The 24,156-nt window shown below is 36.2% G+C and overlaps 1 protein-coding gene across 1 annotated transcript in view; it reads right to left on the bottom strand.

The window, feature by feature from the left end:
- Nucleotides 1–24,156, bottom strand: part of LOC136029505 (uncharacterized) — a 140,114-nt gene that overhangs the window by 109,967 nt on the left and 5,991 nt on the right. The window contains exons 2-3 of the mRNA XM_065707953.1: nucleotides 9,811–9,898; nucleotides 9,083–9,306 (exon numbers count right to left, since the gene is read on the bottom strand). Of these exons, the coding sequence (XP_065564025.1) occupies nucleotides 9,083–9,261 (179 nt within the window). The 5' untranslated portion in view covers nucleotides 9,262–9,306; nucleotides 9,811–9,898. The remainder of the gene's footprint in view (nucleotides 1–9,082; nucleotides 9,307–9,810; nucleotides 9,899–24,156) is intronic.

The raw sequence follows: 24,156 nt of genomic DNA, 5'->3' as shown, positions 1-24,156 counted from the left end.
TTCTTGTCCAGAATTTCTAAGCCAGTCTGAAAACAAAAACAAAATTTGTTGGCCTACTTTCAAGCGTTATATCTCGATTAATCTAATCTTCAAATGCCTTATTTTGATTAAGTTCTACCTGGCCCTGACCTTGTAAGCTACAAGCCTATCAGAGACAAGAAAAGCTTTGGGTCTATTTTTGACTCGGCTTGTTACTGCATTAAATCAATCCCACTTCCTTCGGGTTTAGAATTACCGGAAAGGGATTTGTTTACGAAAGATCCTGTCCGATAATGACGGTATAAGCCAATTCAAAATACTCCCGCAACCGCTCTAAATACTGTATTGATTTGCGAAGCAAATTTTTCTTTCTTTTAAGGAAAGAAAAGAGTTTATTTTGGAGCCTATTTTACACTAAATGAATACAGTTTAAAAGGTACATGCTTGCTATACTTGAGCGCAGCAATTTTAGCGTAGCTGGCATGGAAACCAGCTACAGTCAAGGCCATATCCAGGGGAATAGGTTTTTCAACCCCCCCCCCCAAATGTTTATCGTTTTGATGCGCTTTTTAACGTTTTTGTACCCCACCCCCGAAAAAATTATTTTTGTACCCCCCCCCCCCGAAAAAATAATTTTTGTACCCCCCTCCCCGAAAAAATTCTATTTGTGACACAAAATCAGTGCTTCCCAGGCAAAAAAATCTATTTTCCTTGTTGTTCAATGTGTGGAACTGTAATTCTCCTAGAAGGCGTTTTCAACCATGATGATTCAAATGCTCCAGTTTTAATCTGGTCAGCCACCACTACAGAGTTGTTTCAGGCACTTTTTCGAAACTCCCATAAATTCGTTTTCACAATAAACCTTTGCTATTAAGAAAGAACTGAAATAAAAATTACCCTCCCTGATTCAGGTTCCAATGGAAATTCTTACTCACTAGAGTAATATAGCTCTACTATGGGCCAGGAACAACGGAATGATTTGACGTTAATGAGCAATTAACGCAAAGGATTAGAAACGACGGATTGCCACGAAATTATTAATATTTTTACAGAGGCTAAAGTAAGAATTGTCAGGTTTAAATCAATGGAAAAGTTTTTTAATAAATGAAAACGTTGCTAATAATTTTTTTTCCTGAAACTTTTCGGGAGACAGGGGAGCAGGCGTTAACCAAGATTTTGTCCCGGGTGCAAATTTCATTTTTTCGTCACTTGATTCTTCAAGCATTTCGAGAAAACACATTGTTGTGCAAAATGGGTCTTATGCTTCAGTTTATTTTCCGTTGGAAAAGACGATAGCATTCTATGTGTAACCTTTTACGTAAGAAATTCTTAAGTGAAACTATTACGCAGCTATTTTGATTAGTTATAAATTTTTTTTCTCGAGAAAACCAAATCAAAGGGGGTATGTTTCCTGTCTGTTGGTAATGCTTAAGGAAATGGATCACCTGGTCGATATTCTAATGGTTCATTGCTTCTATCGCACACACATGTGCCGAGGTTCAGAAGGCGCACCAGGCCTACCATCTGGTTTGAATTGAATCGTCTGCGAATACATGGCTAGATAACCAACGGAAGCAGTGCCTCGTTAAGATATGATTTGATTCAAAATGACCCATGAATTGCATTTTGCTGCTTGGGCTAGTACTCTTTGTCACTAGGATTTTCTTTTTAAAGAGCGTCTATGTGTTTCTTGAGACCTAGACTGTGTCGTATATTTGAAATTTTGAGTTTACAGGGCACTTTTGGTGGCAGCTAGATTTATCTAGGCCTTCACGGTTGAGTGGAAGTTCCAAGAGCGACGCTTCATGACTACTTAGTTCCTGCGTCAGCCCTGCAGTGTGTTGCTACGGTTAGGCTCGCTCTCTTTGGCCCATATTACCAAGCTAAGGTCAAACCCTCTATGTCACCGCACGACAACTGAGTGAACCCTCCAAGCTTTAATTTTTTCTATTTTCAAAATACTATGCTATGGTTCTTAACTTTGATTACTTAATCACAATTTTCACACTTGAAAGTTGAATAGTGTTAAACTCGAGAAGATATGGACAACATACATGATTGGTGTTCTTGATATGCGTAATTTTGATTGAATCGACAAGTGTGACCGTTATGTCACTCAGGCACGATAATAATAAATATTTATACTGGCAGGTAGCATATTCGTATCAGTCTTTTTTAGTTTTCTGATACTGTCTCTTTTGTAATTAATAATGTTGTAACGCTTGGCAAAATTCTTTGTCACCTTTTCTTATCGTATTATCCCTGGAAAGAATTTTCTTACTCGAAATTATTGTTTGATATAAAAATAAAGTCAAATTAAACCAAGTAAATATAATAGTTCATGAAGAGATTTGACCCGTAATTTGACCCGTGTAATTTAGCATCATACAGTGTCATACTAAACTTATGATAACTAAAATTGTTTACATCTAAATTCGCTCAACTCATCTACGTCCTCCTTTTTGTTCCATCTACAATTTAATCGACGATAAATCAAATGTCTTCACTTGTTCGTAAAAGTATTAAGAAACAAGAATTTTATCTTATGGCGTTTAGAAATACAATATAATTCCTTGTAAATAGTGTATGCATATTTGTATTTGTGTCTATATTTAGATAATATTTAATGTTGACTCATTACAGAGTAGTGAGAATGTAGGGTGATGTACTTCCCTGAAATGGAAGTCATATAGAACGAATGCTGATGGAGCTTTGGGGAGGGTCTGATTCAATAAAAAAGTTTTAATTGTTAATGCCATTTTACGCATCAAAACTAAATGGATAGCAACTTTCTACCTCTTCTTGGCCTACAACCTATGAGTGTGGTTGACCTAGATGCCCTCATGGCGTAGAATCGAAATTTCAAGGTATGAATTTTGATGAAGATGCCTTAACCTTAAAATAAAAATGTTCTAAAGTGATCCTCTAAGAGTGTCATGGCATATATCACCCCAGCAGTAAGGATTCCAAATTCTGCGTACAACCCACATAGAACAGAGGCTGTATGGATGCATTATAATACAAATTTGCGCATGTTACATGAGAAACACAAGGGTTTTAATTTTATATTATTAAAGGGCCCATAGTAGGGCTCTGGGTTTTCGTCCCTCAAACTAAAATTGTCCAATGCCTGAAACCGCAAGGATTAAATTGCAATCATTAAAAATACTCAGAGTCGAATTACGACATTCCTAATTACAAATTCTCACAAATTTTGTTTAATTTCCACCATAAATGGTATTTATGAGTTTTTATGGCACTTGGTATTAACCAAGTGACATATAGCAATCGCAAATTCTGTCGGTCTGTCTGTCGGTCCCGGTTTTGCTACTTTAGGTACTTCCAGGTAAGCTAGGATGATGAAATTTGGCAAGCGTATCAGGGACCGGACCAGATTAAATTAAAGCGGAGAGATCAGGATGAAACTGAATGGGAAGAATAAAAACCTGTCTAAGATACGTGACTCACATAACCAGACCGGATATGGTCTCTTTGGTGGAGTTGGGGGAGGGTGATTTGGAAAAATGAGTTATTTGTAACTTACGAAAGGGTGACTAGATCTTAATGAAATTTGATATTTAGAAGGATCTTGTGCTTTAAAGCTCTAATTTTAAATCCCGACCAGATCCTGTGACATTGGGGGGAGTTGGAGGGGGAAACTGGAATTCTTGGAAAACGTGAAAATTGGGGTATTTTTATCTTACGAATAGGTAATGGGATCTTAATGAAATTTGATATTTAGAAGGAATCCATGTCTAAGAGCTCTTATTTCAAATCCCGACCAAATCTTTTGACATTTGGGGGGGTTGGAGGGGGAAATCTTGGAAAACACTTGGAGTGGAGGAATCGGGATGAAGCTTGGTGGATAGAATAAGTAAATGTCCTTGATACTTAATTGACGTAACCGTACTGGATTCGCTCTCTTTGGGGGACTTGGGGGGTAGGTTCAGTGATTTGGCAAGTTTGGTGCTTCTGGAGGTGCTAGGACGATGAAAATTGGTAGGCGTGTCAGGGAGCTGCACAAATTGACTTGAAAAAGTCGTTTTCCCAGGTTCAACCATATGAGGGGCTAAAGGGAGAGGAAAAATTAGAAAAAATGAGGTACTTATAACTTACGAGAGGGTGATCCGATCTTAATGAATTTTGATATTTAGAAGGACATCGTGACTCAGAGCTCTTATTTTAAATCCTGGCCGTTATTATGCCTCTGATTTTCCTTTTAAATCAATTTATTGATTCTTAGAATTTTGTTAGAGCTCATACCATATGAGCTCTTGGCTCTTAGCTCTTCTTGCCTCGTCACAAGTGCCATATGGGCTCTTAGCTCGTGTTTGACTAGTTATTTAAAATGGCATTTTTTTAAGACCAATCTGCAATACTAATTTATGTCAGAAATGATGAGCATGTAATGGAGACGTTAAGGTATGGTGCTTAAGCCCGTGACCCTTCAACATCCACTCTGCCCTTTTCGAGTCATGATTTTGTTACGGACTATTAGGGATTCGTTTTGAATCGTTACATGATCATCACCGGAAATCACTAAGGCAGCAATATGAGCCTCCTGAGTAAAAAGTCCTAGTGTAGGCTTTAGAGTTGAAATTCAATTATTTCTGAATTACTAATCTTAATTTTGAGGCTAATGTTGCAATACAGGGGGTCCAATCAAAAACAAGCTTAGAAAAATATCTAATAAATGTTCAGGATTTTAAATCTAATGGAAATATCAGTTGGACAATTATATTCCATTTATATGATTGGAGGGCAGAAAGTATGGCCCTTGGACCCATGTTCCTTCAGAGATCCTCCCTTTTGAAGCAAATACATACATATTGTACATTTTTGAATTTGTAGTCATTCAGAAACAATTTAGGGAATGGTGCTAAATAATTAGATGTATAATCGTTATAAACCGCTTCTACCTTAGTATGCCTGTTCTAAATAGAACCTACTAAGTAAATTAAATTGAAAAAACAAGTCTTTTCAGCTGAAAGTAAGGAGCAACATTAAAACTTTAAACGAACGGAAATTATTACGTATTTGAGGGGGGGTAGCCCTTTCTCGACATCATGTTCTCCAAAGTTTTTCGGCACTTTAAAAAAAAGTTACTTAGTGTTCTAATCAAACGACCGTCGTGTTCTAGGAGTCACTTTTAAAGAATCGGGACGAAATTTAAACTTTAGCGTAAAGGGCGAGCTGTTGAAAAGGAGGCAACCACCCTCATATACGTATAATTTCTGTTCATTTTAAATTTTAATGCTGCTCCTTACTTTCAGTTGAAAAAATGTGTTTTTTTTATAGAATTTCTGATCGTTTTTTAAGTAATTCCAGGTTATCCACGAAATATTACCTCCCCCCACGGAAATATCCTCTGGATAATTAAATCCTGGTGAAAATTTACCCTTAACATCTCCAGGGGTGAAATTGAATCGGTAAAGAGAAAGCAAGACATAAAGACACTTCGTAAAGGAATTCTAGCAAATTCCTCCAGTATAATATTTCCTTTAAGAAATTCACCCCTCGAAAAGTGTTCTCTCCATGGAAAATTCTCTCCGTGCAAAATCCCCCAGCAGAAAATTTATCCACCCCTCCCCACCCGAAAAATGTATGCATACTTCCCAAATAACAAATAATATACGTAAACAACGGGCAAAATTTTGTAACTTAAAGACCTTTCCCCAGGGGCTGTGGGAGCTCATGTTGTCTCCAAAGTTGTCACAAAAGCTGGCAATTAAGGATTTCTGGGGCTCTTGGTTAAAAATATTAATGTGGCTGGTTGATTTTATGAGTGTTTTATTTTCTGCAACGTTACATTAAAAAAAACTTTTCATAAGTATGTCGTTTTCGAAAACGCAAATAACACTAAGTTTTTCGAGGTTTGAGAAGCGGCAACACCGCCCTTTGTGTGGGTAAGTTTTGTTTATTTAAATTTGACTTCATTCCTCATGTGATTTCTGCAGAGGCGTGAATTTGAGCACAGAGGAAAATTACCCTCCAGATTTTACACCCCCTCCTCTCATATTTTGAAAGAATATATTTTATAGTATTTTCAATAGAAAAAATCTAAAAAAACAGCAAAATTGCACCATGAATTGTGAAAAACACATTTAGTCCCACATCCCTACATTTTGTGAATGGACTAGTGATTGACTACATTTGTAAATCATACTAGTCAATACCAAATAAAATTCTATATTCTGGAACGCTGAAAACAACATATCAAACAGTTCGTGGTAACTGTAAGTAAGGACTCTAAAAAACGGAATTTTGATATAAATAGATGCATAAAAAGAATTGTATTCTTATGGTACATAAATTTCATCAAGTTTAGTCTTAATTTGAGAATATTTGCTTTATTTTCAAAAAAAGGGGAAAACACCAACTAAAAATCATAGAATCACAAAGAAAATCATACCATCGAGCATCAGTGAACCCTACTGTAGAGGTTTCAAGCTCATATCTCCAAAAATATGAAATTTATATTTAATAATTAGACCAAAAAATTGAGGGAAACTAGGCCCCCTTCCACGCTAATTTTTCCTAAAGTCACCAGATTAAAACTTTGAGATAGCCATTTTGTTCAGAATAGTAGAAAAATCTAATAACTATATCTTCGAGGACAACTTAATCCCCCACAGTACTCAGGGGAAGAGATGCAAGCTATGAACTTTACCCAATATTTATATATAGTATTGGTTATTGTGAAGTATACAGACGTTTTCAGGGAGGATTTTTTGGTGGGAGAGAGGGGGTGACATGGGAGGATCTTTTCATGGAGTAATTTTTCATGGGGGTTTTTATTTAGGTGTGCCGGATTTCCCAGCACTATTTAAAAAAGATCAGAAAGTAAATAAAAAAGAAGTTTTTAAACTAAAAATAAGGAGCAACATTAAAGCATAAAACGAACAGAAATTATTACGTATATGAGGGAGTTTGCCCTCTCGTCGATACCGCGCTCTTTATGCTAAAGTTGTTTTTAGTACTTTTAAAAGAGCTATTTATTCTAATTAAACGACCTTTTTGTTTCGGGGTCATTCTTAAAGAATTGGAACAAAACTCAAACTTTAGCGTAAAAATCAAGGTATTGACGAGGGAGTGAACTCCCTCATGCACGTAATAATTTCTGTTTGTTTTTTCTTTTTCTTTTTGCTCCTTACTTTTAGTTGTAACAACTTGTTTTTTTTTATTTATTTAATAAACAAATAAAATCTGGTATTTATACCGATTACAAATATGATTTTTTTTTTCATTTTAATGCTACTTTACCAAAGTTAATAGCATAAGATAATTCGTTTAATGTTTTTGAATGGGAGGAAAAAAAACTATTGCAATCTTGACGCAAATCATATCAATTTTTTTTCCTAGTATACTATAAATACAAATTTATGAGCTTTTAGAGACATTGTTCGGTAATAAAAGTGGGTCACGCCACTAAAATTGATCTTTTTCTATTTAGTGCCGCAAAACAACAACGTTGGCTAAAACAGGGCCAAAGTGGCATCAGGTCAAAATTCTACAATAGTCAGTCAGCTTAGTCAATCTGTTGAAAACCTATATGCAAGACCATCAGTCTCTACGAACATTTTGAGAGCATCCTTTGAACATTTTGAAAGCATCCTTTGAACGAGTTGGCTCAGTTGAGACTTGATTTGTTTGTACAGAATAATCCATAGATGCAACCCAGCTTATAAGGCGGTAGGGGTTAGTGAATCATTCCTAGGAAGTCAAGAAGCCTCGACAAATGAATTTTTAGTAACAGATTAATAAGTCTTAGTGAGAGGCTCCTCACTGTGTCAATCTAAAGAAAGAAAAGCTTAACCCACTAGCCTATCTTTAACTAGCCTATATTCAGACTAAGCGTTAAGAATGACTTATAAGAGGATATGTCTTTTTCTTATTGGGGTAAGTTTTTGGTGTGAAATGATGTTCTGTAATCATGGGACGTCCCCATGTAGAATATAACATGGAAGGTCTGCCTAATTTCTTATAGAAAACAGGTGTGGGTATGCCCCAAAATAAATATTTGCTGGAAAAACATCCACCCTCTTGAACAAGTTGAAAGTATATTCTTGAAAGTTACTCTTTAGGCATGTGTGCAGTCATTAATATAGTTACCAAACAAATAAAAACGGACAAAAGTTAATTTAAAATCATAAGTTATCTTCTTGCAATATTAAAGAGCAACGCCAAATCTTAAAAAACAGGATCTATCTTTAGATTGCGCAAAAAGTTGAATTTGGCATGAAAATTAATGAATCGAGGGACTCTTTAATTTCTAGTGAAAAAAAACTCGCTTCTCTACTTGCAAATAGAGAAATAAGCTTTTATTTAACTTCCGTCTCTAAAAATTAATGAAGGATAGTAAGATTCCAACCGTCTCTGCATGATTTAAAGCTGTAAAGTAATTCCTAACCAACAAATTGACGGCTGTTTTAAAAAAAAGAATTCTGGAAGCACAATTTACAGACGTTATACAATTAAGTATAAAGCCGCAAAGGGACACAAAACAAAATGTGTCATAAACTGGTGGTACTCGAGGTGTTTGTCAATACGTGTATTCCATCCAAAAACTCTAACAAATTAATACCGTCTCTTTTGACTAGTTACAACAAGCAGAGGAAAGACATATAATCCATAACATCTGCTAACTGGCACACGTTCTATAATCAATATTTCCCTTTAGCCATTCCCTAATCTTAGAGCGCCGGAAATGTAAATGAAGCACGCATCCTAAGTTTCCTAATTTGAATTCCTTTCTCTTTTGATGTTTTCCTTGTCTTCTTTAAAGTTTGACGGATAAAACGCCAAACGACTTTAGTTTTTGTTTAATATACCCCAACAGGAAGCTCTGGTGCATTGAACAGAATTACAGGATCATTGTTCCCCCCTCTCGATGACTGATGGGCTCTGCAAATATGGGTTTACAATATCACAGTGCCATTTAATTTTGTTGTTTTTTCAATCGTTTTAAGATCTGTTTATTAGACTCAACCGTCACTGAATACGAAATTTTCCTGCGTAAACAATTATTCAGGGTCTCAAGGTGTTGTTGATAGGTAACCTGATCACTTCCAAAGATCTACTTTAAAAGGCAATCTGAACTTACTTCTTCTTATTTGCTTCCTCTTCTTGTTCAGGCAAGCCAAGCTTCCAGTGTTCGGGGGTATCATGACTAATTTTCACAGCTTTCCCGTTCCAAATATCATGTATAAAAAAAGAGTTTGTGGACAGCGAGAGGAAGGTCCGTTGTGGCCAAATAACTTCCTTCTGAGTGTTTGTAGACATCTCAAGGAATTTGCACCTACTTGGGTGGTATGCACTTTTGGAATCCTATAATAAAAGAAAGTTTTTGTGCTCAAAGAATTGCATTCTAAGGTTCTATTCATGCATATGTCATTCTCTGTTACTCATAAATGTTACCTAGAGAGATTGAAATATAACAAACTAACAGTCGATGAGTGCAAAAACATCCAAAGATTAAGCAAGCTACAATATGCAGAATATACTTTCAAAAGACTTTAGCGTTACCTTAGTAAAGAAGCATTTGCCTTTCCTGGGTTTTTTTCGCGCTCATTTTTGCTACTGCCCTCCGAAGCCCCTATAATGTCGCAAAGAATTTAAAAAATAGTCATTTCGTTCAGGCTAGTCAAAATGTTAATAAACATGCCTCCGGAGATGACATGACCCAGTCAGCCTCTTGGGTAACTGTTTTTGGGCCAAGGATCACCCAAAAATTGGGCCTGACATTTTTTTTCTATTTGTCCAAAATTAACACTCTTAAGTCTAAGGGAAGCTCAATACAGAAGGGAAAGTATGAAAAAAAAAATTGGTTACCACAGAAACAGGGTCCAACAAAAGTCCAGGAACAAATCGTCTGAATGGCTGGAAGCTGACACTCGCAAGTTTTTGAGCCAAGGGGACCCTAAAAGATAACGCAAAAATTGAATAAATATATTGGTTTGCCAGAAAATGGGCCAGAAAAAGAGAAAAATGTTTTGTTGTTTTTTTTCGTTTATGGGTAATGACCCTCCAAAACTTTGGTCTCAAAAAGGGTCAATATTCCTAATCGACTTAAATCTAAAGCCCAAGTCCCTGGACTATGGTGTCCCCTATGAACACAAAAATTGAGCGTAAAATTTGGCGCACCAAAAACAGATGCCTAAAAAGAGTCAATTTATTTTAAATGGGGAAAAAGACCCATAAATATCTGTCCTTGATATTTTTCATCCAGTTTTATCATTCAGAACTTTAAATAATCGTTATCTGAGCTAAAGTGATCAAGCTTTGCTAGCGAGAGGGAACATTTTCAGGGGCACAAAACAGGCCAGAAAACTTGTTGGTCTTGGCTAACTCGAAACTTACAGTCGTAAATCTGAGATTCTGGGAACCTAATGTAAAGAAACTAGTTTGGTGCACGCCCCCACCAGAAAGGATCCTGGATCAAGAGGATCCCAACACACAATAAAACGTGGATAAACAAATATTAGTTTCGCTAAAACGGGCAAAAAACATTTTCTGAACAGCTTGAAGTTTGTTGTTGGGGTTGTCCAGGATTTGCACCTAAGATCTCTCGCACCCTAAGCGAGAATCATATCCCTAGACAACAAGCCATACTTAAGAAGAACAATCATTTGTTTTATCAGCAAATAAAATTCTTCTCAACTATCCTGTTCGCTCGCTCCCCCCCCCCCAGATGGTCGAATCCGGGAAGTGACCATATCTAATTTAATCTCGTCTAGTCCATGATACGCCTGCCAACTTTTGTCGTCCTAGATTATCTGGAAGTGGCCAAACTAGCAAAAACAAGACCGACAGACAGGCAGACAGACAGAAATTACGATCGGTATATGTCACTTGGTAAATACCAAATGCGATAAAAACGGTATCAGGTCACGTCACTTGAAATTAAAAAAAATCAATCATTACATTTTTCGAAAGAGATTGTTGCTGATAAAATTGTTCATAGTACTCATGGTTGACACTTATGTAAACGTTTTCAACATTGAATAAATTCAAATATGAACTAAAAGAGGAACGTGATTCCTTCTGGGGGAGATGAGTCATCTTATAAGAAAAATCTTTCTTTGAACTAGAAACCCTTTTCTTCTTCTTCCTCTTTTTTATCTTCTTTCTTTATTAGTAGAGATGATGATGGTGGTGATGAAAATCATAGAATATATCTGACAACTTTAAGTAGCTTATGCTATTTGTTCGAATAAAGCTATGATAGAATATCTTGTGCTAATTTGAACTATACAGAGGACATAATTCGCTTTATACGAGGGCTAATTCGCTTTTTCTTAGGCTATATTTGTTTTACTTAAGTGAATTTGTGTACTCATAGAATTTTTTCGGAATTTTATTTGACTTACATAATTAATTTAAATAGATGGGCGTTATTCAGGAGATACTTTTGGATTACTTGAACTACCTACAAAATATGGATTTAGTGTTTTTGCAGTCATTTGATCTTTATGTTTCATAATGCTATTTGATATGCAAGAAAGACTGTATTTTCATAAATAATATCTTTTTTAATCTATATATCGACGTTTAAGATGGCTCATATTAAAATGGATTAAATGAAATCCCAAGATATATTCTGCTCACATAAGTAATTTGCAGTATTTATTTGACCGATGATAGATTGCCCAAGGTTGCTGTTGTCGGGCAACCGTCTATGGACAAACAAAAGCAGGCTGCCCCCGGATAGGAACAGAGGATATTGCAGGGAAAGATCTAAGTGAAACGGGAACTTCTTGAGTGGGTGTAAATTGAGGCTTTGAATACATTGGGATGGAGTAGTACCATAGCTGTGTAGCATAGTAGTAGCTGTAGTAGCTGTGTAGCTGTAGTAGCATAGCTGTGTTGGCCTTGGCCTCATGCAGCCTGGTGCTGCAGAGATTTGTTAGCAGTAGTAGTAGTAGCAGTAGGCAATTTATCTACTTTATTCGAGGGGATAAGGGACATCATAAGATATATTTTATAATTTCAAATATACTTATGTAACAGTATTTAAGTGAGCGGATTAACATTATTATACGACATACAAGGTTAAACTGAGCTATATACGGGAAGACTTAAATAAGATTATAAAATCTGCAAAGGATGCTATGAAGGTTGTATTTATCCTGAGAGCTCAAATGCGCTGGATTTTAGATTTGAAACAGAAAAACAGACGAGGAGAATAAAGACAAATTGAAATTCCATGAGGACACAAATATACAAAAGAGGTAATACAAAAATTAGTAAAAAATAAAAAAACATTTCTGATACATTCGGAGTGAGCTTGAACTCCCTTATTTATTTCTTGGAAGAAAAGAAAAGTCATTACAGAAAAATCGAATTAGAAAGAGTCTCATCATCAGAACAGGGATGTTCCAATGCCGAATAATATTCAAAGTTCTGAAGGTACAGAATAATAAAATACGATCGGAATAAGTATGATCAGAATAATAAAATACGAAGGTCGTAACAAAATATTCAGAAAAGGTCTCATTATATGAACATATACTCTTCAAGATGTAATAAATAAAGCCATTATAAAACACCCATAATACACAGAGTTCCTGATGCTGCAAATGGTGTCTTAGGATGAAAGTTTGGAACACATCTAAGAATATTTGTGAAAATGCTTTATCTTTAAAAGAGAAGAGAAGGGAATGCATAAGAATTACCTGAGAGATAGATCATATGACAACAAGAGGAAGGTAAAAAAAGTGGAGGAAGCACTAAAATATGAGCTAAGGAGGTGTGAAGTGGAGACCATGGATACAATTACGGAGGATCTAGAAGATATAGCTAGACAGCATAATAGTAAAATATTGTACTGGTATGCTAATAAATTGAGAGGGTGTAGTAGACCTGGACTAGTCTCAGCTAAACATAGGAATGTTTATCACAATTTTGATAATGAAAGAGTTAAAGAAACAGTTTTAGGAAAGGATGAGAATGTGTCGATCAAACGATCACTCTTATGTTAACAAGTGAGAAGTGCTTAAGTCATCAAACACCTTTAGTCCTCAGTTTTATAGATCATGACCAAGCGTTTGATTCAGCTGATAGATGAACTTTAGCGAAGGTCTCATCCTTGTATGGTATACCATTCGAACACACTAAAGTGATTTACTGCTGCAGTTAAGGTAGGATACGAAGTTAGTAGCTGGTTCAGTATTAAATAAGGAGTTGACAGAGCTGTGTTCCATCTCCATTTATATGGATCATTTTGATGAACTTTGTCTTAAGGACCACAGGATAGGCAAGGAAAGAACATGGAATCCAAATAAGGAAGAAAAACTTTCTTGGGCTTAGATTATGCTGATGATTTGATCATCCTAGATGAAAGCGTAAACAAAATAAATGGTCTTTTAGAGGGTTTGCGAGTTCATTGTGCTGAAATAGGTTGGAATATGAATGTGAAGAAGACTAAGTCTCGCTAAGGCTAGGAATAAGTGAAGACAAAAAGGTAATATTGGGTAACATAAAGATAGATCAAGTGGAAAGCTTCACTCACCATGGTAATATTATTAGTAAAGACAGTGGCTGCCGTGAAGATGTTAAAAGTACAATAGCCAAGGATCATAGTATTTTCTTTTCAAATCTGAAAAAGTTTGGAAGATAAAAGTCTGCGAACCAAGACTATAGTATTGGAAGCTACAGTGATGACAGCAGTTAAATATGGTTCTGAATCATGGGCACTCCAAAAAACAGAGGAAGACTGGCTAGACGTTTTCCAGAGAAATTTCCAACAATTGTTTTGGCTACCCGACTGAAACCAATTGCCAAAGATTTTCCAAAGTCCAAAGTGCTTTTCGCTCAGCTCAACCTTCTAGGACTAAGCGAAAAGCAGGGCATCCACAGTTGGTTTGGGAGGATGCCCTAAAAAAAAGAAAGGGAAAAGGGAACTTCCTGGGATGGTGTAAAGAGGGAGGGTTAGAATAGGTTGGAATGGAGGCAGATAGTGCGTATCTGTTTTTGCCTCAGTCGGATATCAAGTAAATCAAGTGGACAGCTTCACTTATCTAGGTAGTATTACGAGTAATTACGATGGGAGCAGTCACGGCCCATGGTGTTTTTTCACATTTGAAAAAAGTTCGGAAGAATAGGAAGGTAACTTTGCGAACGAAGATCCAAATACCGGAAGCTGCAGTTATGACAGTGATCAAGTATGGCTCTGAAGCGTGGGCGCTCCGAAAAAAGGAAGAGAGGCTGCTAGATATTTTCCAGAGAAACTGCCTACGGACTGTTTTGGGTACCTGACTGACTAACCGTATCTTAGATACTAAGCTCTAAGAAAAATACCTCAATTCTGCCTTCATGGGCTATAATGAGAGAAAGTTTGAGATGGCTAGAGTGGGTTCTGCTGATGAAGGATGACAGATTGCCAAAGACTTTCCCTTTTGGCTGACTATCTAGGACCAAACGAAAAGCAGATCATCCCCAAATGGGGTGGGATACTGTTGTAAGGAAAAATTTAAGGGAAATGACAAGTTCTAGAGAGTTTGAGAAAAGGGAGGCTTTGAATCGATTGAGATGGAGGAGGAGCGAGCGTACCTGTGTGCCTCAGGCGGCTTGGTGCTACACTGAGTTGTTAGTAGTAGTGATAGTATTAGTATTATAGAACATTTAAGACCGGTTCAAATAAGCTGATTTGTTATATTTTCCTATGTTTTCACACTTCTATAGAACTAGTACTTCACTGAATTCCGGCTTGCCTGAGTTTTTTTTCTATATCTGCAGACTACTTGAGGAATTATCTGATTTTAAAACTGTCCGTTTGTGTTGCTTTTGAGCTTCAAGCCAAGCCTTAGTTTTTGCATAGTTCTGCAAATATACGAAAATATCATGCTCCAGTTGGTTTGAACCAGCTTTTCAGACAAATTTTGCTCCGAAACCATAATTTTTGTTCGTTTTATGTTTCAGCTTCATCCTTTACTGCAATCAGAAAAACTTTGCTGTTTTTATTGGAAACAGGATATATTACATATCTTGTGTAGAGTTCTAGTGCCCTTTTTAAGTACCAAATAGAAATTAATTGACGCATTCTAGCGTTTTGGCCCATAAAGAGCAAAATTTCAGTCGAACACGGCTAAAATGTTATCGACCGAAAAATCTGAGACCTATTAAAAGGGTATCTGTATAGCCTCTTGGTCGAAGAGGCTATTTCCCCGCAATGTATACCATTTGCATCTAAAAGCATGTTTATTTTGCATGTTTGTTTATTTTGCATGTTTATTTTATTTGGACTGTTTGCATCTTTAGGAACAAATGCATCGCCATGCGACATTACTGCCTCTAACACTGTGAAGCTTAACTTAGTTGTTTGATCGTTATAATTTAAAAAACTATCTCAAAATTTTGGATCAAAAGCTTTAGCCATTCTTGTGGCAAAATTGTTGTCTTAAGACATAAAATGGCATGTTTTGCTTCAAAAAGGCACAAGAAAACTTCTTGATTCCCTTGGGTCTTTGGCTCAATACAATCATCCCCAATGAAAAACAATAGCTAAGAGCTCATATGGCACTTGTGACGAGGTCAGAAGAGCCATGAGCCAAGACCTCATATGGCAAGAGCTCTAGCGAAATTCTAAGAATCAATAGATTGATTTAAAAGAAAAATCGGATGCTTAGTGCCGGTCAGGATTTAAAATACGAGCTCTGAGACGCTAGGTCCTTCTGAATATCAAAATTCATGAAAATCCGACCACCCACTCGTAAGTTAGAAATACCTCATTTTTTCTAATTTTTCCTCTCCCTTCAGCCCCTCCTCTAGATGGACGAATGAGGGAAAACGACTTAATCAAGTCAGTGTGTGTAGGTCCCTGACACGCCACGCCAACCAATTTTCATCGTCCTAGCACGTCTAAAAGCACCGAACTCGCCAAAGCACTGGACCCCCCTAGCTCCCCCAAAGAGAGCGGATCCAGTCCGGTTACGTCAATCACATATCTACGAAATTTGCTTATTCTACCCACCAAGTTTCATATCGATCTCTCCACTCTAAGGGTTTTCCAAGAGTTCTGGATTACCCCTCCAACTCCCCCCAATGTCACCAGATCTAGTCGGGATTTAAGTTACTTTTAAGTAAACTCTTCATTCTAAGTATTTTCCAAGATTTCCCATTTTCCACTCCCACTCCCCCCCAATATCACCTGATACGATCGGGATTTAAAATAAGAGCTCTGAGACACGAGGTCTTTCTAAATATCAAATTTCATTAAGATCCAATCACCTATTCGTAAGTTAAAAATACCTCATTTTATTCAATTTTTCCTCTCCCTCCAGCCCCCAGATGGTCGAATCGGGAAAACGACTGTTATCAAGTCATTTTGTACAGGTCCCTGACACGCCTACGAATTTTCATTGTCCTAGAACATCCACAAGTGCTGACCTCACCAAAGCATTGAAAATCCTCCCAACTCCCCCAAAGAGAGCGGATCCGGTCCAGGTATGGCAATCATGTATCTAGAACTTCTGCCTATTCTTTTCATCAAGTTTTATCCCGATCTCTCCACTCTGAGCGTTTTCCAAGATTTCCGGTTTCCAAGATTTCTGTTTCCCCCTCTAACCCCCTATGTCTCTGGATCCGACTCGAATTAAAAATGGAGCTCTGAGACATAAGATATTTCTACATATCAACTTTCATTAAGGTCTGATCACCCGTTCGTAAGATAAAGATACCTCAATTTTCACGTTTCCAAGATTTCCGGTTTCCACCTCGAACTCCTCCCAATGACAGTGGGTTCGGTCGAGATTTGAAAAAAGAGATCTGAGTTATGAGGTCCTTTAAATATCAAATTTCATTAAGACCCGATCACTCCTTCGTAAGTTAAAAATACCTCATTTTTTCTAATTTTTCCGAATTAACCGTTCGCCCACTCCCCCCCCCCAGATGGTAAAATCGAGGAAAAGACTTTTTTAATTTATTCTGATATTGTCCCTGATATGCCTACCAAACTTCATCGTCCTAGCTTATCTGGAAGTGCCCAAACTAGCAAAACCGGGACAGACAGACAGACAGGCCGACAGAATTGGTGATCGCTCTATGTCACTTGATAAATACCAAGTGCCATAAAAACAACAACAACAAACAAATAAACGTGCATCTGTGATCATTCTATTCGATAAAAATGGTTCTTATCTGTTTTATTCGAAAATCAGGCACATTTCCTAGGCTCAGAACTTTTCGCAAATAAATTTAAACTTAATGAATGTTACATAATTAGAATCAAACAGTTTGTGGTAACACTATAGTAAGGAGTGACCCGGCTCAATAGTAAACGAAACTCTAAAAAACAGAATTTTGAAACTAGTAGATAGATCAAAAGAATCAGATTTTTATGCTGATTTTAAATATATAAGTTTCATCAAATTTGATCTTAACTATCAAAAGTACCGAGCCTGAGAAAATTAGCCTTATTTTGGAAAATAGGGGGGAAAACCCCCTGAAAGTCATAGAATCTTGACGAAAATTAAATCGTCGCATTCAGCTTATCCGAGAACCCTACTGTAGAAGTTTCAAGCTCCTATCTACAAAAATGCGGAATTTCTTTTTTGCCAGAAGACCGATCACAGGTGCGTTATTTTTTTTTTATTATTATTATTATTATTATTATTATTATTATTATTATTATTATTATTATTATTATTATTTCAAGGATGATCGTATCGACCCAGTGGTCCTAGAATGTCGCAAAATGGCTCATTCGACGAGAATAAAAAGTTTTAGTGCCCTTTTTAAGTGACCAAAAAAATTGTAGGGTACCTAGGCCCCCTCCCATACTCATTTATTTCCCAAAGTCAACAAATCAAAATTTTGAGATAGCCATTTCGTTCAGCATAGTAAAAACACCTATCAACTATGTCTTTGGGGACGAAGACTTACTCCCTTGCAGTCCCCTGGGGGAAGGGCTGCGAAATACAAACTTTGACCAGTGTTTACGTATAGTAATGGTTATTGGGAAGTGTACAGACATTTTCAGGGCCATGTTTTTGTTGGGGGGATTGAAGGGAAGGGTTACGTGGGAGGATCTTTCCACGGAGGAATTTGTCATGGGGGAAGAGAATTTCCATGAAGGGGATGCAGAATTTTCTAATAATATTAAAAACAGAAAACAATAAAAAAATAAATTTGAAAAAAGTTTTTTTTCAACTGAAAGTAAGGACCAGCATTAAAACTTAAAACGAACAGAAATTATTACGCATATGAGGGATTCATCTCCTCCTAAATACCTCGCTCTTTACGATAAAGTATTTTTAGTGATCTCTACTGTTTATTCTACGGCTTTTGTGATTCAGGGGTCATTCTTAAGGAATTGGGACACAATTTAGGCTTTAGTGTAAAAAGCGAGGCATTAACGAGGGGGAAAACCCTCTCATATATGAAATTAAAATATACGAATATAGAAGTTCGCTACATAGGTCAATTCGTAATTTACGTTTATTTCTTACGAATAAAAACTTTCGTAAACAAATTTATAGTTCTAGTTGCCTTTTTAAGTAACCAGAAGATTGGAGGGCAACTAGGCCTCCTCCCCCACCCCTTTTTTCTCAAAATCGTCGGATCAGAACTAAGAGAAAGCCGATGAGCAAAAAAAAAATAATATGTAAAGTTCGTTTTAATTATTCATGTGCGGAGAACCAAAATCAAAACATGCATTAATTCATAAACGTTCAGAAATTTAAAAAAAACAAGTTTTTTTAACTGAAAGTAAGGAGCGACATCAAAGCTTAAAACGAACAGAAATAACTCCGTATATGAAAAGGAGCGACATCAAAGCTTAAAACGAACAGAAATAACTCCGTATATGAAAGGGGCTGTTCCCTCCTAAACGCCCCGCTCTTTACGCTATTAAATAAAAAAAACTAATTTTTTTAGCTGAAAGTAAGGAGCGACATTAAAACTTAAAACGAACAGAAATTACTCCGTATATGAAATGGGTTGTCCCCTCCGCAATCCCTCGCTCTTTACGCTAAAGCTTTTAATTGTTTTAAAAAGTAGAATTGTGGCAAAAAGTCAAACTTTAGCGTAAAGAGCGAGGGATTGCGGAGGGGACAACCCATTTCATATACGGAGTAATTTCTGTTCGTTTTAAGTTTTAATGTCGCTCCTTACTTTCAGCTAAAAAAATTAGTTTTTTTTTATTTAATTTCTGAACGTTTTTGAATTAATGCATGTTTGGTTTTGGCTCTCCGCACATAAATTATTAAAATGAAATTTGTATATTAATTCTTTTTTTTTGGCTAAATGGCTTTCTCTTAGTTTTGATCAGACGATTTTGAGAGATAAGGGGTGGAGAAGGAGGCCTAGCTGCCCTCCAATTTTTCGGTTACTTAAAAAGGCAACTAGAACTTTTAATTTTTAACGAACGTTTTTATTGTTAAAAAATATACGTAACTTAAGAATTAACTTACGTAACAAACTTTCATAACCTTATATTTTTATTATGTATACGAGGGGGTTTGTACCCTCGTTAATACCTCGCTCTTTACACTAAATCGTAAGTTTTGTCCCAATTCTTTAAGAATGACCCCTGAATCAGAAAGGCCGTAGAATAAATAGTTGAAATTACTAAAAATACTTTAGCATAAAGAGCAAAGTATTTATCTCCTCCAAAATACTTGGCTCTTTATGCTAAAGTATTTTTAGAACCCCTCATATGCGTAATAATCTCTGTTCGTTTTAAGTTTCAATGCTACTTCTTCCTTTCATTTGAAAAAACGTTTTCATGTTTATTTTTCATTGTTTTTTTATAGTAATGCTAGAGAATCCTGCGCCCTTTTCATTGAATTTTTCTTCCCCCATGATAGATTCCTCCAAGGAAAGATCCTCCAACATAGCCCCTCTCCTCAGCCCCACCCCCAAACAAAATAAAATCCCCCTGAAAACGTCTGTACACTTCCCAATAACCATTACTATATGTAAACACTGGTCAAAGTTTGGAACTTGCAGCCCCTCCCCCAGGGATCGTTGGGGAGTAGGTCATCCCCAAAGACATAGTTATTATGATTTTCGACTATGCTGAACAAAATGGCTATCTCAAAATTTTGATCCGTTGACTTTGGGAAAAAATGAGCGTGGGAGGGGGCCTAGATGCCCTCTAATTTTTTTGGTCGCTTAAAAAGGGCACTAGAACTTTTCAATTCCGTTAGAATGAGCCCTCTTGCGACATTCTAGGACCACTTGGTCGATACGATGACCCCTGGGAAAAAAACAAAACAAAAAAAACAAACAAATAAACACGCACCCGTGATTTGTCTTCTGGCAAAAAATACAAAATTCCACATTTTTGTAGATAGGAGCTTGAAACTTCTACAGTAGGGTTCTCTGATACGCTGAATCTGATTGTGTCATTTTCGTTAAGATCCTACGACTTTTAGGGGGTGTTTTCCCCTATTTTCCTAAATAAGGCAAATTTTCTCAGGCTCGTAGCTTTTGATGGGTAAGACTAAACTTGATGAAACTTATATATTTAAAATCAGCATTAAAATGCAATTCTTTTTATGTAGCTATTGATATCAAAATTCAATTTTTTAGAGTTTTGGTTACTATTGAGCCGGGTCGCTCCTTACTACAGTTCGTTACCACGAACTGTTTGAAAGTTTTTTACTGTTTTAAAAAGTAGAGTTGGAAGAAAGAGTCAAACTTTAGCGTAAAGAGCAAGGCGATGAGGAGGGAACAGCCCTTTTCATATACGGAGTAATTTCTGTTCTTCTTAAGTTTTCATGTCGCTCCTTACTTTCAATTAAAAAAACTTGTTTTTTACTTAGTCTTTACAAAAAGCCTGTTCTTTTTGTGTATGTATTTTTTAATCAAAAATTCTTTTTAAATACTCGGTTAACTTTTGTAAAATTAGCTCTTTATTTGCATATTTCTTACCACTAGCAGTTGGTTAAAGCGTCACTTTAGCGTAATTTTCGGATATTTTAGTATCATTTACTTGCAAATGGAAAAACTTCAGCAAACGCGCTAAACTTCACCAAGACACCTGTCAGATCATGAATCTACTTTCCCAATAGGGTCAAACACCTTATCTCTGTCGATATCATTCCAGAAACGGGAATAGAGGGCTTGTTCAGCTGTTCCAGGGATCTATATCGATCTCGCCGTCTGATCATCGAAAGGGCAGCATCTGCCTGACACCATCACGCTAAGCTATTTTTGCATCATGTATAAAGAGCTCTTTTCCAACAATAGAATAACGGTGGAATTCTATTGCTGGCGTTGATACAAAAGACCGAGAGGGGGCACGTGCTTTCTTACATTCACTTAATTAACATTCGAAAAACGAGCATAGCACACGAGCCCCCTGCAAATTTGTGGTGATGTTTGAAAAAGTTAAAGGTACTGTCCCATTTACCACGAATGAATATTTTTACCAGGGTTACAAGTCTTACTGCCTGTGAAAAATGTGGGTATCTAGACCCGCATAATTTATGTCTCAGTGTCTCAGTTACATGGTGGTCCGTTATTTCCTCAGCTTTGTTTAAATTTCCTATTTTTAACATGCAACCAGTGTGATAATATCATTTGCTAATTTAACCACTGAATAGACTGAACTTCGAAATATGATTTAGTTCTAATGGCTAAGGTAACTGTTTGCAGAAAAGAAAAAGAAAAACACAAGTTCGCAATTAAATATGCAATCAAAGTTTTATTAAGTCGTTAATTCACTAGCTCTACCTTTGAGGTTTATACCTCACTTTGCAGTTGATTGCTACCTCTTGAGAAAATATTTTTAGACTGTTGCGATCTCGAGAATTTAAGGATTATCGATACTTCCGAAGTCACTAACTATCTCATAATTTTTGTTTACTAGCGTCACGGTTTTTTAAGGCAAAAAAGTAGAATTATGGAACAAAATGATGGAAAAGGGCTCTTTATTATGGCATGATCTGTTTCATGGCTCATTTAGAGCACTTAAGTTCAAGACAGAGTGAGTCCTGTCCCTGCTTTTCTCATCCAGTATTCTATAAAATAAAAAATAGCCACCTGGGACAAAGAAAATGTAAAGAATGTAAAAGAGTGACCTTACAGCAAATCATATTTGGTATTTGTAGTAATTACGAAAACCTCGAAAAATTAAACAGCAACTTTTCTGAAATAATGAACTTGTTCATTTAACATTATCTTTAATCAAAACCAGTCCATCATGAAGAGGAGGAGTCCCTTCTTCTACAAAATCCTATTTCCACGTTTTTTAATCAATTTTCATTGATGACTTTATTCCCAAATGTTCTTTGGAAACTATCTTTAGCGAAGCTTTAAAATATTTTTCTCTATACATTTTGTGAACGATTTTAGAAATTCAGTTTTGTCTATGGGATGTAAGTATAAGGAGACAATAACGAGCAACATAATGAAAAGACATTCAAAAAATGAACCGTTGATCTAATCTATTATGCAATTGGTGAAAACTTCCTTTTCTGCCCAGCTAATACCCTGTGATAGAGGCGCAGAATTTCCTGACCTAACGACAGCTCACCAGGCAATATTATGAAAAAAATTGATAGTTTCAAGTTTTCACTAAAGTTAAATTTATTGCTTTGGAGGATAAAGTTGCGATAACTTTTTTACAATAAAATACCATTCGTATTTATTTACCATGTTTTTTTCTTTTTTTTTATAAAAACTAAAGATGGTAATTAAGATTTTCCAACGTTATGAACTGCAAATATGAAGTTGAAATTGCAAAATTAATGTTTTAAAGCACTAAACAGTACGCAGCCTGTGGGTCTAATGATATTCAATTTCCACCTTAGTTCAAGCAAAAGGCTTCCTAAGCTGATCAGTTACACATCTGAGGCTAGTATTACATAATTAGCAAAACTTATTATTATTATATTAGTGTCCAAAGCAAAACTTAGTATTTACATTTTTTTTTGCAAATGAGTTTGTAGGCTAAGGACAAAGGCGTTACGAGGGCAATTTTAAAAATAGTCAAGGATAAGAATGTAATTCAGTTTTGCTTCAACTTAAGTAATTTACTTTATAAACATGTCGCTCATAAAGGAGTCGGTTTGAACAAGATTTTGAAATTTACAGTGCGATTAACATTATTAATAGGTATTACAGTGGACAACTACAAGAATTTTGTAAGATAAGACTTGCATTGCATTTAGGAAACATGTAAAGACCTTTTTTTATTGTGTTTTGTATCGTCATCCCAGTGGAGGTCACTTAAATGCAAGGGAAGATATATAATAAAAATTTCAAGTCTAACATATTTATTTTGTACACATTCACTTGCCTGATGTCCTAATGTTGCGTAGACTGGTTAACTTTTTGTTTTTAAAGACATAAATAAGATATTGCTAGGAACTCAAATGAGGAATATCTCTTGATATTCTTAAAATTGTCCAAAAAATTAAGGTGCATAATTTTGGCTCAAATTTTAGTATCCATATTTCTTTTTTTATTTTACTTTTTTTTAAGGAAACACGTTACAAGCCAGAAATCTAACGACAATATATCTCTAAAACAGCAATACTACATTAATTATCATAAATATTGTATGTCGTGAAAGTTTTACCACAGACAGGTGCGGCTTCACTGTCACTCAAACCACTCGGAAGACTCGAGTTATATTTAGGCTTCATTAAAACTACAGGTTTTCTCTTTTTAGATCTATATTGATAGTTTTTTTATGGCACTTGGTATTTACCAAGTGACATATAGTAATCCCAATTTCTGTCTGTCTGTCGGTCTGTCTGTCAGTCCCGGTTTTGCTAGTTCGGCAACTTCCAGATAAGCTAGAATTATGAAAGATGGAAGACGAATCAGGGATCAGACGAAGATTAAATTAGAAATAGTCGTTTTGCCGACTCAACCGTCTTGGGTGGAGTGAAGGGACGGTTAATTCGGAAAAATTAGAAAAAATGAGGTATTTTTAACTTACGAACAGGTGACCAAATCTTAATGAAATTTGATATTTAGAAGGATCCCATAGCTCAGAGCTCATATCTTAAATCCGGTGACATTGGGGGAGTTAGAAGGGGGAACTGGAAATCTTGGAAAACGCTTAGAGTGGAGATATCGGGATGAAACTTGGTAGGAAGAATAAGCAGTAGTCCTAGACACGTGATTGACATAACTGGACAGGATCTGCTCTCTTTGGGGGAGTTGGGGGGCATAATTTGGTAATTCGGAAAAATTAGAAAAAAACGAGAGATTTTTAACTTA

This window comes from Artemia franciscana, chromosome 1 (assembly GCF_032884065.1).
Source record: "Artemia franciscana chromosome 1, ASM3288406v1, whole genome shotgun sequence".
Classification (NCBI taxonomy): Eukaryota; Metazoa; Arthropoda; class Branchiopoda; order Anostraca; family Artemiidae; genus Artemia; species Artemia franciscana.
The sequence above is the reverse complement of the archived record's forward strand: the minus strand, read 5'-3'. Positions and strand labels throughout refer to the sequence as shown.